At 37.5% G+C, this 15,225-nt stretch overlaps 2 protein-coding genes across 8 annotated transcripts in view; one reads left to right on the forward strand and one right to left on the reverse strand.

Moving 5' to 3' along the window:
- NAIP (NLR family apoptosis inhibitory protein) overlaps positions 1-6,143 on the forward strand; it is a 39,737-nt gene extending 33,594 nt beyond the window's left edge. For all 4 annotated transcript variants that reach the window (XM_057540813.1, XM_007175959.2, XM_007175960.2 and 1 more), the window contains 4 exons: positions 437-589; positions 941-1,027; positions 2,542-2,706; positions 4,445-6,143. In XM_057540813.1, the coding sequence (XP_057396796.1) occupies positions 437-589; positions 941-1,027; positions 2,542-2,706; positions 4,445-4,809 (770 nt within the window). In that variant the 3' untranslated portion in view covers positions 4,810-6,143. The remainder of the gene's footprint in view (positions 1-436; positions 590-940; positions 1,028-2,541; positions 2,707-4,444) is intronic.
- Positions 6,144-10,288: 4,145 nt separating this feature from the next.
- LOC102998785 (survival motor neuron protein) overlaps positions 10,289-15,225 on the reverse strand; it is a 43,732-nt gene continuing 38,795 nt past the window's right edge. For 2 of the 4 annotated variants that reach the window (XM_007175956.3, XM_007175954.3), the window contains one exon: positions 10,289-10,645. The gene's annotated coding sequence lies outside the window, so the exon portion shown is untranslated. Of the gene's footprint in view, positions 10,662-15,225 lie in introns of all 4 variants that reach the window. The other 2 variants (XM_007175957.3, XM_007175955.3) reach the window with 1 other exon arrangement.

Raw genomic sequence — 15,225 nt, forward strand, 5'->3', positions numbered from 1 at the left:
GAACTGACATGCAGAGCTGCATGCAAAAAAATTTGTAGCTGAAGCTGGAAGTAGTAGTTTTCTTATATTTCTCAGCAATTTTTTCATCAAATTTGAGTTTTGCTTCAGAGTTGTCACTGCCGTTATGTTTCTTTGCATAGTGTTTCTATAGTGTAATCATCATGTGCAAATTTAGAGACATAAGGATGTTAAAGCTGAAGGTTTTAGCTGAGTCAATGCCATCACTATATAGAGGAGAAAACTGATTCCCCAGAGAGGGTCAGTAACGAGGGTTCACGTAGCTCATCAATTAGTCACAGACCCTGAACCTAAGTCCAATTCATTACATCATGATGCTTTATTTTAATTCACTATTGTTGAAACAAGTTAATAAATTATATGACTAATTCTGATAGAAATTTTCAATCTCTGATGCCTTAAATCTGATATTTTACAGTCAAATTAATTCAGAATTCTCCAAACCTTCGTGTTTTCCATCTGCAATGTAATTTCTTTTCGGATCTTGAGTCTCTCATGACTGTACTTGCTTCCTGCAAGAAACTTGAAGAAATTAAGCTTACTGGACCATTTTTTAAAGCCGCCCCATTTGGTAAGAGCTATAATTGTAAAATTTTGGTTTAAGATGCTTCTGTGGACAGTCATTTTTTAACAGCCAAATTTAAAAAATGCAATTGATGTCAAAGAACAAAACTATTGCAATAAATATCTGATCTTAAATGAATTTTCAAGTAAGGTATATTTGTTTCTAGATGTTTAAACATTTCTAGTTATGAGAATTGTTTCCTGAGCAAAGATTTGTGTTATCTACCTGTCATACTAATTAATTCAATCTGAATTATTATATTAATTTCTGTCACTTTTAAAATACTCTTTAAACACATTACTTTTTGGTATAAGAAATGTAGCTGACATAACTATATTTTTCTTTTCCCTTTTATAGTCGTTCTTTTACCAAATTTTATTTCTCTGAAGATATTAAATCTTGAGCACCAATATATTACTGATAAGGAAACAGCTGAAAAATTTGGTATGTTTATAAAACAGTGCCTAAAGCTTGCTCTTTATTCTTTCCCCCACAAAATCCTCCTATTTCGCGTTAGCTATAACAAATTACAACATGTATTAGCTACCCTTGCTCATTAGGAGGGACAGTGCTGCTCAACTTTTACCCTCCAAATGCCTTGATCTCACTTGATGTCTTTCAAAGCAGTGTTCTCAGAGTGACTCATTTCTTTGAATACAGATTTGTTACAGCACTATGCAATTTCTTATTTATTTATTTGGCTGCGCTGGGTCTTAGTTATAGCATGCGGGATCTTCGTTGCCACGTGCAGGATCTTCATTGCGGCATGCTGGATCTTTTAGTTGCAGCATGTGGGATCTTTAGTTGCGGCATTGGGATCTAGTTCCCTGACCAGGGATCGAACCTGGGCCCCCTGCATTGGGAGCGCAGAGTCTTAGCCACTGGACCAACAGAGAAGTCCCAGCACCATGCAATTTCATTGCCAGGTATCCATTCCAGCCAAGTTAAATACCTGTTGTTTCAAAGGTTTCTAGAATATAGGTGAAACTATCTTTTAAGGTTATGAAAACTCAGTATATGAAAACCTAGATTTAACAAAATGATAACTATAGAGATTACTTTTTCAACTTATTTTTTTATGATTACAAAACCAATGTATGCTCTGGAAAAAAGTTCTAACTTTTCTAACAGGTCTTAAAAGATAAACTGAAGCATATTAAAAATTAAGAATTTATTTGAACAAAAATGGGGACTTCCCTGGTGGCTCAGTGGTTAAGAATCTGCCTGCCAATGCAGGAGACACAAGTTGGAGCCCTGGTCCGGGAAGATAGCACATGCTGCAGAGCAACTAAGCCCGTGTGCTACAACTACTGAGCCTGCGCTCTAGAGCCTGCGAGCCACAATTACTGAAGCCCGCGCTCCAAGAGCCCGTGCTCTGCAACAAGCGAAGCCATGCTAAGGAGGGATCAAAGTGAAAAGTCAAGTTATGAGAGTGGCGGATTGTGAGGATTTAGTGCTAGGAGGAAGAGGCAGAACTCACTAAGGATGACACCAGGCCAGAAAGGAAGGGGGCTGAAGGCATTGAGGAGCTAGGAGAGTATCCTGGAGGCCAGTAGAAGCTTCAGTCTAAAAGAGGAAATGGATAGGAATTCCCTGGTGGTCCAGTTGTTAGGACTGCACTCTTTCACTGCCGAGGGCCCGGGTTCAATCCTAGGTTGGGGAACTGCAAGCTATGTGGTGCAGCCAAAAAAAAAAAAAAAAAGGAACTGGAGATGTGATAGGCCTTTTGGACTTCAGTACAGGAGAGACTGGTTGGGGAAGGGTGGAGGAATGGTTGTCTAGAGGTAGCAATGAAGATCAAGGTGTAGGCTGACCCCTTTCTCCAGCCCTTGGAGAGAAAGAGGAATAGCCTCTATGCTACATGGGGACTCGTAGAATGTGCATGCTTTTGAGACTTTCAATTACAATTGTTTGGGAACACAGTACAGAGAATAGCTTTTTTATCTCTTCTGATATAGCCTACACTTTAGGTTCTTTAAATAATCTGGAAGAATTGATCCTTCCTACTGGGGATGGGATTCATCAAGTGGCCAAACTGATCATCCAGCAATGTCAGCATCTTCAATGTCTCCGCATTCTCTCATTTTTCCAGACTTTGGATGATGACAGCGTGGTGGAAATTGGTGAGATACCCTCAGATAAACTCTTTCAGCTCACATGAAAGCCAGTGGTATTACTCAAGCTTTCTGCTGCAAAATGTCTACAAAAACATTCGTCCCTCTAAAAATGTTCAACCCACTTCCTCATTTTTGCTATCATATTGTTCCCTCTAATGTTCTGTGGATTTTGGTTCATTCTGGTCAGATTTAGAAGTAAAAGATAGCCTCCCACTTGAGACTACACAAGCCCTCAAGTCCACTCTTAACACCTAGTGTTTCAGACACCTGGCCACATACCCACCATGTACTCCTTTTTATAGTACTTTTTTAAAAATAGAAAATTAATACACATAAAGAAAAGTACAAAATTGTAAGTGTACAGCTCAATGAGTTTTCAAGTGAACATACTTAAATCTTGTTACTCATACTTGTGTAACAATTACTCATTAGGTTACAATATAGAATATTACATCCCAGAAGCCACCTTTGTGTCCCTTCTGACACTGCATTCCCCTCCTTCCCAAAGGTGACCACCATACTGCTTTCTTTCACCATAGATTAGTTTTACCTGTTTTAAAAATATGTGTCACGGAATTCTCCACAGTATGTACTCTTGTGCCTGCCTCTTCGGGCTCAACATACTTGTGATACTGATTCATACTGATGCGTGTGACTATGGAGTTCACTGATTTTCACTGCTGTATATTATCCCATGTATGACTATACATATGCCAATTTATTTATCCATTCAACTGGATATGAGTTGGCTACTATGAATAATGCTGCTATGAACATTTTATACATGACTGTTGATGCATATACGGAGGTATTTCTAGGGTGGACTTTGAGTCATTTGGTAAATATTGTTTTCCATAGTTGTACCAACTTACATTCCTACCAGCAGTTGTTTCACATTCTGGCTACTGCTTGGTATTGTCAGACCTTTAAACTTTAGCCATTCTGATGAATCTGTCATGATATCTCATTGTGGGTTTTCTATTGGTATACGTTTGTGTTATCATTGGTTCAATTTGGGCAAGTTACATTTTTCTAAGGATTTAAAAACGTTTCTAAAATTGCCCATAATATTTATTTATAGCTTTAAAAATATCTGTATGACCTGTGGTGATAGTCCCCTTTTCATTCCTGATATATTCAATACTTTTTTTTTACCTGATTGGTTTTTCAATTTTATTAAATTTTTTTTCTCTACACATTTTTCATTTATTCTGCTTTTACCTCTATTATCCCCTGCTACTTTCTTTGGATACAATTTGCTTTTTTTGTCCTAATTTCTTTCTTTCTTTTTTTTTTTTTTTGATATCCTAATTTTCTGAAATGGATAGTTAGAGCACTAACTTTGGCTTTAGCTCCCTCTCACAAGTTTTAGTGTCATATTTTCATTCTCATTCAGTTCAAAATATTTTCTAATTTCAGTTGTCATTTTTTTGCCACACCAGTTATTTAGAGATGTATCCCTTTTACTTTTAAACTTTCTATGTCCTTATATTTAAAGTGTGTCTCTTGTAAAAATATAGTTTGGTTTTTTAAAATGTAATTTATTAATCTTTAATACTCCAATTAGAAGTAAATCTATCTAAGGTACTTATTGTTAAATTTATGTATCTTTATTAAAATTGGGCATTTTCTACTTTAAGTGATGGTGGTAGAAGAGGTTGGTTCAAATAACCTAGTCTACCAGTATTGAAAGAGAAGTCCTTATGATTCTGTTTTCATAAATATTTTGCTTTTATATTTATAGCCAAGGTAGCAATCAATGGAGGTTTCCAGAAACTCGAGAATCTTAATCTTTCAATCAACCACAAGATTACAGAGGAAGGATACAGAAACTTCTTTCAAACACTGGACAACATGCCCAACTTGCAAGAGTTAACTATTTCCAGGCATTTCAAAGAATGTATCAAAGCTCAGGCCACAACAGTCAAGTCTTTGAGTCAATGTGTGTTACGACTGCGAAGACTCACTAGACTTAACATGTTAAGTTGGCTCCTGGATGCAGAAGACATCACACTGCTTACTGCCATGATAGAAAGGCATCCTCTATCTAAACACTTCACCCTTCACTGGAAATGGGTACTGCCATTCTCTCCAATCATTCAGAAATAGAAGATTTAGCTAAAAACTGCTAAATCAAGAAAAAATTTTGTCAACAATTTAAAAAACCTAATAATTATCCAAAAACTTGTTATTAAATACTGCATACAAAAGAATAAAATGCATAAGGCATGTAATAAAAAAAACCAAACACTCGCTTACCCATTACTGAGTTTAAGAAACAGATTATTACCAGTAACTCTGAAGTCCCTAAATGATCCTCCCCAACCAAAGATCAGCCCTTTAATCAAGCATCAGGGTCAGCATCAGGCTTTCAGGCTAACTATGGTAAACAGTAACAAACAAAGCCACAGGGAAGGGGGTAGGGAGAGGTGTACCAATCTATCTTAAAGCCACCGTATGAAAGGAGTATTCAAGTTATTAGAAAATGGCTAACTTAAGGACTGAATCACTTTCACACATAGGTGAAACAAGAGATATTCCTTAATCCTTGTAGGGTCTGTTTTGTACATTTAATTAACTTTGGTATAGTAGGGTTTACTTACACCTTCCCTTTACCAACTGTGTTGGATATGAAGAAATAGGATTTAGGGAAAATGCTTGTATTCTAGAGGCTTTTGATTCAATGCTTATTGTAGAAGCAAAAAAGTGTAGAATAGAATTTAGCATTATTGGAAATTAGCTAAATCTGTGTTTTCAAGAGTCTTGAGTATCAGTGTTTTTTTAGATAACCACATGTTTAAGAGTCCAACATATGCATTTATAATGGCCTTAAAACTTTCTTATGAATCCACTTTGCTCAGGGAGAACATATTTTGTCAGTGACTTCATAATGTTCAAGGTATTACATTTGATGTGAATGTCTACATCTGTGCCTGTGTACAAAATTTCATTCCTACCAGTTAATCTACAGAGTTTTCTGAATGGTTAGAAGGCCAATCCAAATTCATAATGCTAGTATAAGTTGGAAAACAACCATTCTTTTACCTTAATTTTTATTTTTACCATGAAACACAGGGACCGTATATATGGTATGATTCCATTTGTTTAAAAACTATACTCTCATGTTTCTGGATGCATTAAGAATTTCTGGAAGAATACACAAGAAAATGTTAATAGTGGTAACTATTTTAAGTGGGTAGAAAGGGGACAGGAAGGCATTCTTTTTTACTTTTGTCCTTTTGTACCGCTTTCTGTTTTACAAGTAGCTGTTTTTATTTTTATATTTAAAATAAAGCATAAAACTAGTTTAGCATTACAACATTAATAGTTGCTCTGGAGGGTGAGATTACTAGAAGGTGAGATGGATTATCTTCTTGTCTGATTTTATATCTAATGCTTTTGTAATCAGAAAGGTTTTAAGTATTGTATGAGTCCAATCAGGAGATAGAAAACCACACAGTAATTTGGGGAAAGTTTACTATAAAGAGTTATTCACTGTAATAGGGAACTGGATAATGAGGATTGATTATGAAATTGAGAACTCTAAGCAGGTATAGGGAATAGCTTATGGCTCTTCATGCTAGGCTGAGACACAACACCCAAAGAAAGTACCCCAGGGCTGAGATCTAGACTTCGACAGAGAAGGCACAGCCATGGACAACAGAGAGGTTGGCTTAATGAAAGAGGTGCAGCCCAAGAAGGTATAAGCTTGGAGCACTTTGCTTAGGAAGTGTTTTGGGGGTGCCAGGGAAAGCCATCCACGTGGGGCTGCTGAGTGCTGCTGGCCACTGGGCACTGCTGAAGCCAGGCACTGCACAAGGTTGTAGAAACCATGTGCTGCAGAAACCATGTGCTGTAGAAACCATGTGCTGCAGAAACCATGTGCTGCAGGTGTCTGCTAGAGAGGCACACTGGACCCAAGAAAAGTAGTCCCCTGCCCCTCCTGTGTCTCACCAGCACCCTCTACTGACAAAGCTTTACACTGTACCTGCTGACAAGGGAGGGGTAGTTACAGGGTCCAGATTCATTACTGCAGAGTAGGCAGTGAAGGCTGGATTTGGACATGAAGGCAATAACGTCATAAGCGGTACAAGTATTACTTATTACATTTCATAGTTCAGACCTAAAGGAAAAAGAATCTAGTTAAATTTAAGATTGACTGAGAGCATATATATACATGCATGTTCATACCTTCATAGAAAACTTCTTAAATAAGAAACTGGTAATGATGATTGATTCCAGAAAGGGGAGCAGGATAGCTAGTGGACACGGTAGGGAGGCTTACTTTATCCTGCATATAATCATCTGAATTCTGTACCGTATACATGTAGTATTAAAAATGATACTTTAAAAAGTAACAGGACTCCATGCAAATTATTTGTCCAGAGCTTTTGCCAAGGGCTTCTAGTATAAAGCAGGGGGCAGTGGGAATTCCCTGGTGGTCCAGAGGTTAGGACTCTGCGCTTTCACTGCTGAGGGCCTGGGTTCAATCCCTGGTCTGGGAACTAAGATCCCATAAGCCACGTGGCATGGCCCAAAAAAAAAAAAAAAAAAAGCAGGGGGCAGCAAAGTATGACCACAGCCTATAAGCTAAGAATGTTTTTTTACATTTTTAGAGGCCCACAAAGCTAAATTAATTTACCCTGGCCCTTTACAGAGAATGGATTACTTCTGGATCATAAGATCACTATGCCCTTTATTCCAGTATACATCAATTTCCACAGGACTCCTAGGTCATCCCTCATTGCCCTGACACTCATCCTTATGTTTCAAAACTTCTCCCTTTCTGATCACATATCCCAACCTTCTCCAACTCCCCAAATCCTTCCCCTGTGCTCACATGAGTAACATCTCCCATATCCTTTACCTCTTTTCTAAACATTCTCTTCACCTTCTTGTTCTAATTCCCATATTTTTTAAACCTTTTTTTCACCATGACCCACAGTAAGAAATCTTACATTAAAAAATTTACACACATACACCTATATACAAGATTCACAAAAAATTCTAAAGCTATGTCAAATATAATTTTACTAATACCCAAATATAACAAAAATTCAGAAATACAAAGATTCTTGAAAGAGTTGTTTACATGTGCTGTCTTCATCTGTTCTTTTCCATTCTCTACCACCTCCTCCATTGCACCAAAACAGCCCTTATGAGGGTCACTGCTAAATTCAACAAATACTTCTTAGTCCTCATCCTATGTGACTTGCTAGCAGCATCTGACCTATCGGTAGCTTTGATATGGCCCATGACTCCTCGAAACACTTTCTCCATTTGGCTTCCAGGGCATCACTCTGGGTTTCCTCCTAATTAATTGCGAGCTCCCTCTCAGTCTGTTTTACTGCTTCTCATATCTCATCTCTAAACATCGGGAGTACCCCAGAGTTCTCCTCTAACATCTCTATTTATATGCGCTTCCTCGGCTATCTCATCCTGATGAATGGCTTTAAATTCTAGGTCTACGCTAACTTCTAAAATTTCATCTTTATCCCAGGTCTCTCCTTTGAACACTTTACTCATATCCAACTCCTCAGACTACACAGGTCCAAACCCAACTCCTTCTCCTTCCTTTCTACAAAAGTACTCTTTATGCAGACTTCTCCATCTCATTACTTTATATAAATTTATTTATTCTTGGCTGTGTTGGGTCTTCATTGCAGTGTGTGGGCTTCTCATTGTGGTGGCTTCTGTTGTTGTGGAGCACAGGCTCCAGATGCGCAGGCTCAGCAGTTGTGGCTCACGGGCCTAGTGGCTCCGCGGCATGTGGGATCTTCCCGGACCAGGGCTCGAACCCGTGTCCCCTGCATTGGCAGGTGGATTCTTAACCACTGCGCCACCAGGGAAGTCCCCATCTCATTACTTTATTCTCCCACTTGCTCAGGCCAAAAACCTTGGGGGGTCATTCTTGACTCCTTTCTTTCATACTCCACATGGAATCTACTGGCAAATCCTGAGCTCCACTTGGAAAACACACTCAGATCCAAGCCCTACTCGGCCTGCTCTCTCTCCCTTGAAACTTATGGTCTATTTTCAACAAAGCAGTCAGAAGCCTCTTTTTTGTTTAAATTATTATTTTTTTGGGCCACGCTGCTTGGCATGTGGGATCTTAGTTCCCCGACTAGGGATCAAACCCGTTCTCCCTGCAGTGGAAGTCCAGAGTCCTAACCACTGGACCCCCAGGGAATTCCCCCCAGAAGCCTCTTTTTATGCATCCGATCATGCAACACCTTTGGTTCAAAACCTTCCAATGGATTCCCAAGAAACGCTGAAGACCTTGCAATGGCCTACATATGACCTTAATCTCTCCTCCTTGTTCACTTCCACTCCAGTCAAGCTGGTTTCTTTGCTGTTCCCTGAACATGCTAAACACACTCTTGTCTTAGGACCTTTGCACCTGTCATTTTCTTTGCTCGGGAGGTTCTTCACTTATGTGAATGGCTCTCATTTTCTGCAGATCTCTGCTCAAATGTCACCTCAATTAGGAGTTCCCTGGGTTTTTTTTTAAAAAGCATCCCTGCTTCCAATCCCACTCTGCCAGCTCCCTTTCCTGTTTCCCTTTTCTCTGTGACATGAATCACTACGTGACACCTTATAAATTTCACTTGTTTACTAGCTAGTTCCCACCACTTTAAGCAGGAACTTTCATCTGTTTTGTTCCCAAGCACCTAGAACAGTGCCTAACCCAAAGTTGAATAAATATTTGCTGAAATGAATGACTTTCCTGAACCTACAACTACTCTCCAACTGTATTAGGTACAATACTAAGGGAGGTAACATCCAAAAATCTTAGAAAGCAAATAAGCTACCTTCATAACTAAATTTAACCTGGCCTATTTTAGACAATTAATATAAAATATTAGCTAATTGTCATGAAAAAATGATAAAACTCTACTTACCCTGTACAAAAAAGCTTACGCCATAGAACATTCCATTCTGCGAAGCTTACTTACCAGGCACTTGAATATTCACTTATTTATTCAAAAAATACTGGGCAGCTACTAATATGCTAGGCACATGCAGTTTGCCCAAGCAAAACCTCTGAAAGAAATAGCACTTACATATTAACATCTTCTCCCACAGCTAAATGGACTAGGGAGAATCTCAGGCGTATGAACACCAGTCCTTTAGACTAAACTAAAACAGTACTATGTTCTACCTCTCCAGAGAATCTGAACTGAGAGACACAGATATAGTCAAATGGATGGTAGATGGAACTGCAAGGTAATGATGAAGAGAGAATAGCCTGGGCAATCATGTTAGGCAGTGTACATGAGGAGGGTGTGGAGGAGGCTAGAAGAGAGGCAGACAGATAAGAAAAGGTGCAGGAGGAGAATGACAATATGACATCCAAGCAACAGAACACAGCCTTGGTTCCTGACTGGCCAGGTCCAGTCCTCTGACATTCAGCTTCAGCTAGGCTTTGTTCCCTAACCTCGGATCATCAGCAACATTGTTTTACAACTGGTTGTATCTTTACAATACTACCCTTTACCCAAATAAGCCTGAGTAGTTTTCTCTACATCTTTAGACAGACTCCAACCTACCATATATATTCCAAAGAAAAATATTCAGATAGTCAAAGTTTAAAAAAAAAAAAAGTTATTTATTTTTAAAGGCATTAATAAAAATCTTAACATACTTACTAAGAAAGTTACAATATACAAATGGGTTCAGTTGTGATTTTGACAGATTGAATTTCTGCACTGTGTGTGACCTTGAATTTCTTTTAATCACTCACATTTCCATTGTTCAGTTATTCAAACTGATTATTCCCTCAAAATAGCTAACTGGTTATTTAAGCATAAGTCACATGCAACAAGGGGAGATGAAGATGACATGCACCCATCCAAGTGTTCGTGAAGAAAATGATGAAACTTCTGTTCACATTGACCAGGGTGCATCAATATACCATCCTCCTCGGGAGAGAGCTGCACTGAGTCTGAAAGATAAAAAGTCTACATACAATTATGAAATTTAAAAATCTATTTTCTTATAAAATCATAAAGAAGAAAAACAGAAAGCAACACACTCATCATGGTAAATAAAACTAGAATAAAAATATGCCAGTGTAAAAAACAATACTAATTTCAATCTTTATGGGATAGTTAGATATTTAGACAAATTAATTGTGAAATTCATGTGAAGGAATAAATGGGCAAGAGTATTTTTTTAAAAAATTTTTAAGGAGCACTGGTATTTGATCTGTCCTAACAGAATTTAAAACATATTAAAAACAATGATCAAAATTATGTGTTAAAAAAATAGTGATTAGAACAATACAAACAATATTCTATAACTACAATACAATAAAACTAGAAATTAAACCTAACTGAAATTAAAATTAACCTAAAAATTAATTAACTGAAATTAATTGAAATTAACCTGAAATTAAAACATTTCTAGAGTTAAAAACAAAATTTTGAAATTTGGAATATCTAGAAAATAAGAATTCTACAGAATACAACTAAATTGTCAGAGAAAAATTTATGGTCCTGAAATATCCATTTTAATAAACAACAGATAGGAAGAAAAATTTTAAAAACTTCTAAGGAAAGCAGAAAGTGGAAATTAATCCCGAGTATATCATCTGGACCCAATGAACCCAATTTTAATTTTTGAGTTTTTTTTTTGGATCTTAGTTCCCCAACCAGGGATTGAACCTGGGCCACGGAAGTGAAAGCACTGAGTCCTAACCACTGGACTGCCAGGGAATTCCCAATTTTTGAGTTTCTTATTCGATCAGTTCTAACTATTTGTCCTTACATTCATGACTCACTCTTAGAGGTCTGCCAAAGAACAAAGAGAAAATTTCTTTATTTAAAAAAATAAACAAACAAATAAAACTCCTATCTTGCAATTACGCTGTAACTCTACTGGACTCTTTTATAAATCTACAATATAGAATCTTAGTGATTTTATTATCCCTTATCTTGAAACATTTTGTTATTCTTCATCTCAGGATATATTTTATTTTAACTCATTGTGGTAGCCAGTCTTCAAGATGGTCCCCAATGATTCCTGCCCTTGTCTAATCCCCTCCAGTTGGCTGTGGGCTGCACTTACGTCAAAAGGATAGAAAAAGGTGGAAGTGATGGTGTGTGATTCAGAGACTAAGTTATAAAAGTACGTGTGGTGTTGCTCATTCTGTACTGGATCACCCACTCTGGAGAAGCCAACTATCAGTTTGTGAGGACTCTCAGGCTGCCTGTGGAGAAGCCCCGGTAGCAAGAGGGCCTCTTGACAACAACCATCTGGGTGAGCTTGAAGCAGATTCTCCAGCCCCAGTAGAACTCTGAGATGACTATTGCCTTGAGGCTGACAACCTGATTTGCAGCCTTAGGAGAACCACCCACCTCAGCTGCCCCTGCCTTCCTGACCCACAGAAACTAAAGATAAATAAATAAATATTTGCTGTTTTAAGGTGCTAAATGTTAGGGTAATTTGTTACGTAGCAATAGGTAATACATTCACCAGTGACCTCTAGCTATGCATAAGAAAAAAGACTAAAATAAGGACATGAAAGGATGGAATCACCTAAAACGATGATGAAATAAATCATTAGTAGTGAAATAGAGCATCACTATTACACCATCCTTCAGTTTTCTTGTTCTGTTGTCCAAAGTGCTGGATTCTCTTTCAAGAAGTTTTAATGGAACTATGGAGACACAATCCTTGTAGTCTCTTTTTTTTAAAGCTTTCCCTGAACACAGTTGAGAATTCAGACTTTTTCATTTTCTGTCCATAATAGCAAAGAGAACAAAATCGACAGAGAAAGTCATTTCAAAATTATTAAAGCAATTAGAAGATGAATGTAAAGGGATAGAGAGTAACATCTAGGCCAGCGGCTGGAAAACTATGGCCTAAACATATTTACTACCTAACCCTTTAAGAAAAAAATTTTGATCTTTATTCTGGACCAATAATGGTGAAATTGTTCATATAAGTAAAGTCTCAGACGATGAGTCTTCAGATGACATATTCTACTTAGGTGAATTTTCCCAAACTCAAGAAATGATACACTTTTTTTTTAAACTTTTAATTTTATATTGGAGTATAGTTGATTAATAATGTTGTGATAGTTTCAGGTGTAAAGCAAAGTGACTCAGTTATACATATACAGGTATCGCTTCTTTTTCAAATTCTTTTCCCATCTAGGTTGTTACATAATACTGAGCAGAGTTCCCTGTGCTATACAGTAAGTCCTTGTTGGTTATCCATTTTAAATATAGCAGTGTGTACATGTGAATCCCAAACTCCCTAACTATCTGTTTCCCCCACCCTTCCCCCCTGGTAACCATAAGTTCGTTCTCTAAGTCTGTGAGTCTGTTTCTGTTTTGTAAATAAAGGAACTGATATATTTCTCAGGACAAAAAAGAAAATATGGTAGTATCACTTAGTTAGTCCTTCAACAGGAAGGACTTCATTATATAATATTTTATGATTAAAAACCTGAATCATCCCATTTTGCTAAAAGGACATGTGACAATATTCTTTCATCTTTTATAATGCTTGTACACTAAAATTTACTTAACAGTTTGTGGACAGATATGGAAGACAGATGTGTAAACAAAGTAATTGGAAGGTAATAAATATGTAGAAATGAAAAACAATAAGATCATTCTAACTGGTATCTATAAAAAAATGAAATGTTTTGCTATTAGGCAACAAAGAGGATAGCTATCATCTGTCTATACAACAAATAGAAGCTTTCAAAAGTACTGTTTTGACGAACCAAGTGCATGAAGAATCAAGGTAATGATAAGCTAGAACACAGCAGAGTTGCATTTGAAATTTAGAGTCAGTCGTGGATGGCTGTAGAGACTGTCATACAGAATGAAGTAAGTCAGAAAGAGAAAAACAAATATCGTATATTAACGCATATATGTGGAACCTAGAAACATGGTACAGATGAACCAGTTTGCAGGGCAGAAACAGAGACACAGATGTAGAGAACAAACGTATGGACACCACGGGGGGAAAGCGGCGGGGGGAGAGGGAGATGGTGGGATGAATTGGGAGATTGGGATTGACATGTATACACTAATATGTATAAAATGGATGACTAATAAGAACCTGCTCTATAAAAAAAAAATAGGGCTTCCCTGGTGGCGCAGTGGTTGAGAATCTGCCTGCCAATGCAGGGGACACGGGTTTGAGCCCTGGTCTGGGAAGATCCCACATGCTGCGGAGCAACTAGGCCCGTGAGCCACAACTACTGAACCTGCGCGTCTGGAGCTTGTGCTCCGCAGTAAGAGACGCCACGATAGTGAGAGGCCCGCGCACTGCAATGAAGAGTGGCCCCCGCTTGCCGCAACTAGAGAAAGCCCTCGCACAGAAATGAAGACCCAACACAGCCAAAAATAAATAAAATAAATAAATTAATTAAATAAAATTCAAAAATTCAAAAAAAAAAGAAATTTATTGAGTCAGTATTTATAAGATAAATATATTTCAGGTTCATGCATAACCGCCAATGAACAGTTAGTTGCATTCAAAGAATATTATCTGATTTGGAGATATATATAAACATTCAATACTAGGAAAATACATAATAAAAATTGGGGTTTGCTGTATTTAAATTCTCACTGAAATTGCTAACAAAGCTATTTTCACTCTTTATTCTGTAAACTGTAAAATGACTTGAAATTACGTAGAGTCAATTCTCATTATTCATGGCAGTTATATTTTTAAAAGTCACCACAAACAATGAATTTGTGCATACTGAGCCATTACTCCTAGAAGAAACACAGGGCTAGGTTCCTGCAAGCCTCTGGTCACATTACCAGCTGATCCGTACATAACCTTATGTGTGTTTCTGTTGAAAGACACACTACTTCATATATATTGTCGATTCAGTAACACTGAACTCACAGCCAACAGCACTACAACTCATGCCTGAACGCATCTAACACGCGTATTCTCCCTGTAAGGCACATCACAGCCTTCTCGCACCTGGGAACGTTAGCTATCACTACGGCACAATACTCGGGGCTATCTTAAAGAGTGAAGTCAAAAGGCGCAGAAGACAGAAAAATGTAAAAAGCGCAGAACTAAATAGATTGTGAAAATGACCTTTGTTGATAGTACGAAAGCTGAAACAAGAAAACAGGGCACTACATTTTCAGCTTTATCTCAGCTGAAAATGTCTGTCAGGTGACTCAAATTTTTCACCCTCTGCATGTGTCCATGAATGGTGGTGAAGTCTCCACAAATAATGACTTCAGGATTACAGATAAATTTTAGCAAGCTAGCAAATTTGCAAATATAGACTCTATGAATAATGATCATCTGTAGATAAAAATTTATAAGCAAAAGTTGAAAAGAGAAAGTAAGCACAAATATCTAAAATGATAATGGAAAAATTACCATATAGGTACAGGAAAAAAATTAAACAGTAGAAGCATTAGAAGAAAAGCCTGAAAAGGCGGGATGATTCTGACTATATGAAAATTAAGCACTATGACTACATAAAAAGCAAATATTTCTGTCAAAATGACAACCACTACAACCATAAGCAAG

This window comes from Balaenoptera acutorostrata, chromosome 2 (assembly GCF_949987535.1).
Source record: "Balaenoptera acutorostrata chromosome 2, mBalAcu1.1, whole genome shotgun sequence".
Taxonomy (NCBI): Eukaryota; Metazoa; Chordata; class Mammalia; order Artiodactyla; family Balaenopteridae; genus Balaenoptera; species Balaenoptera acutorostrata.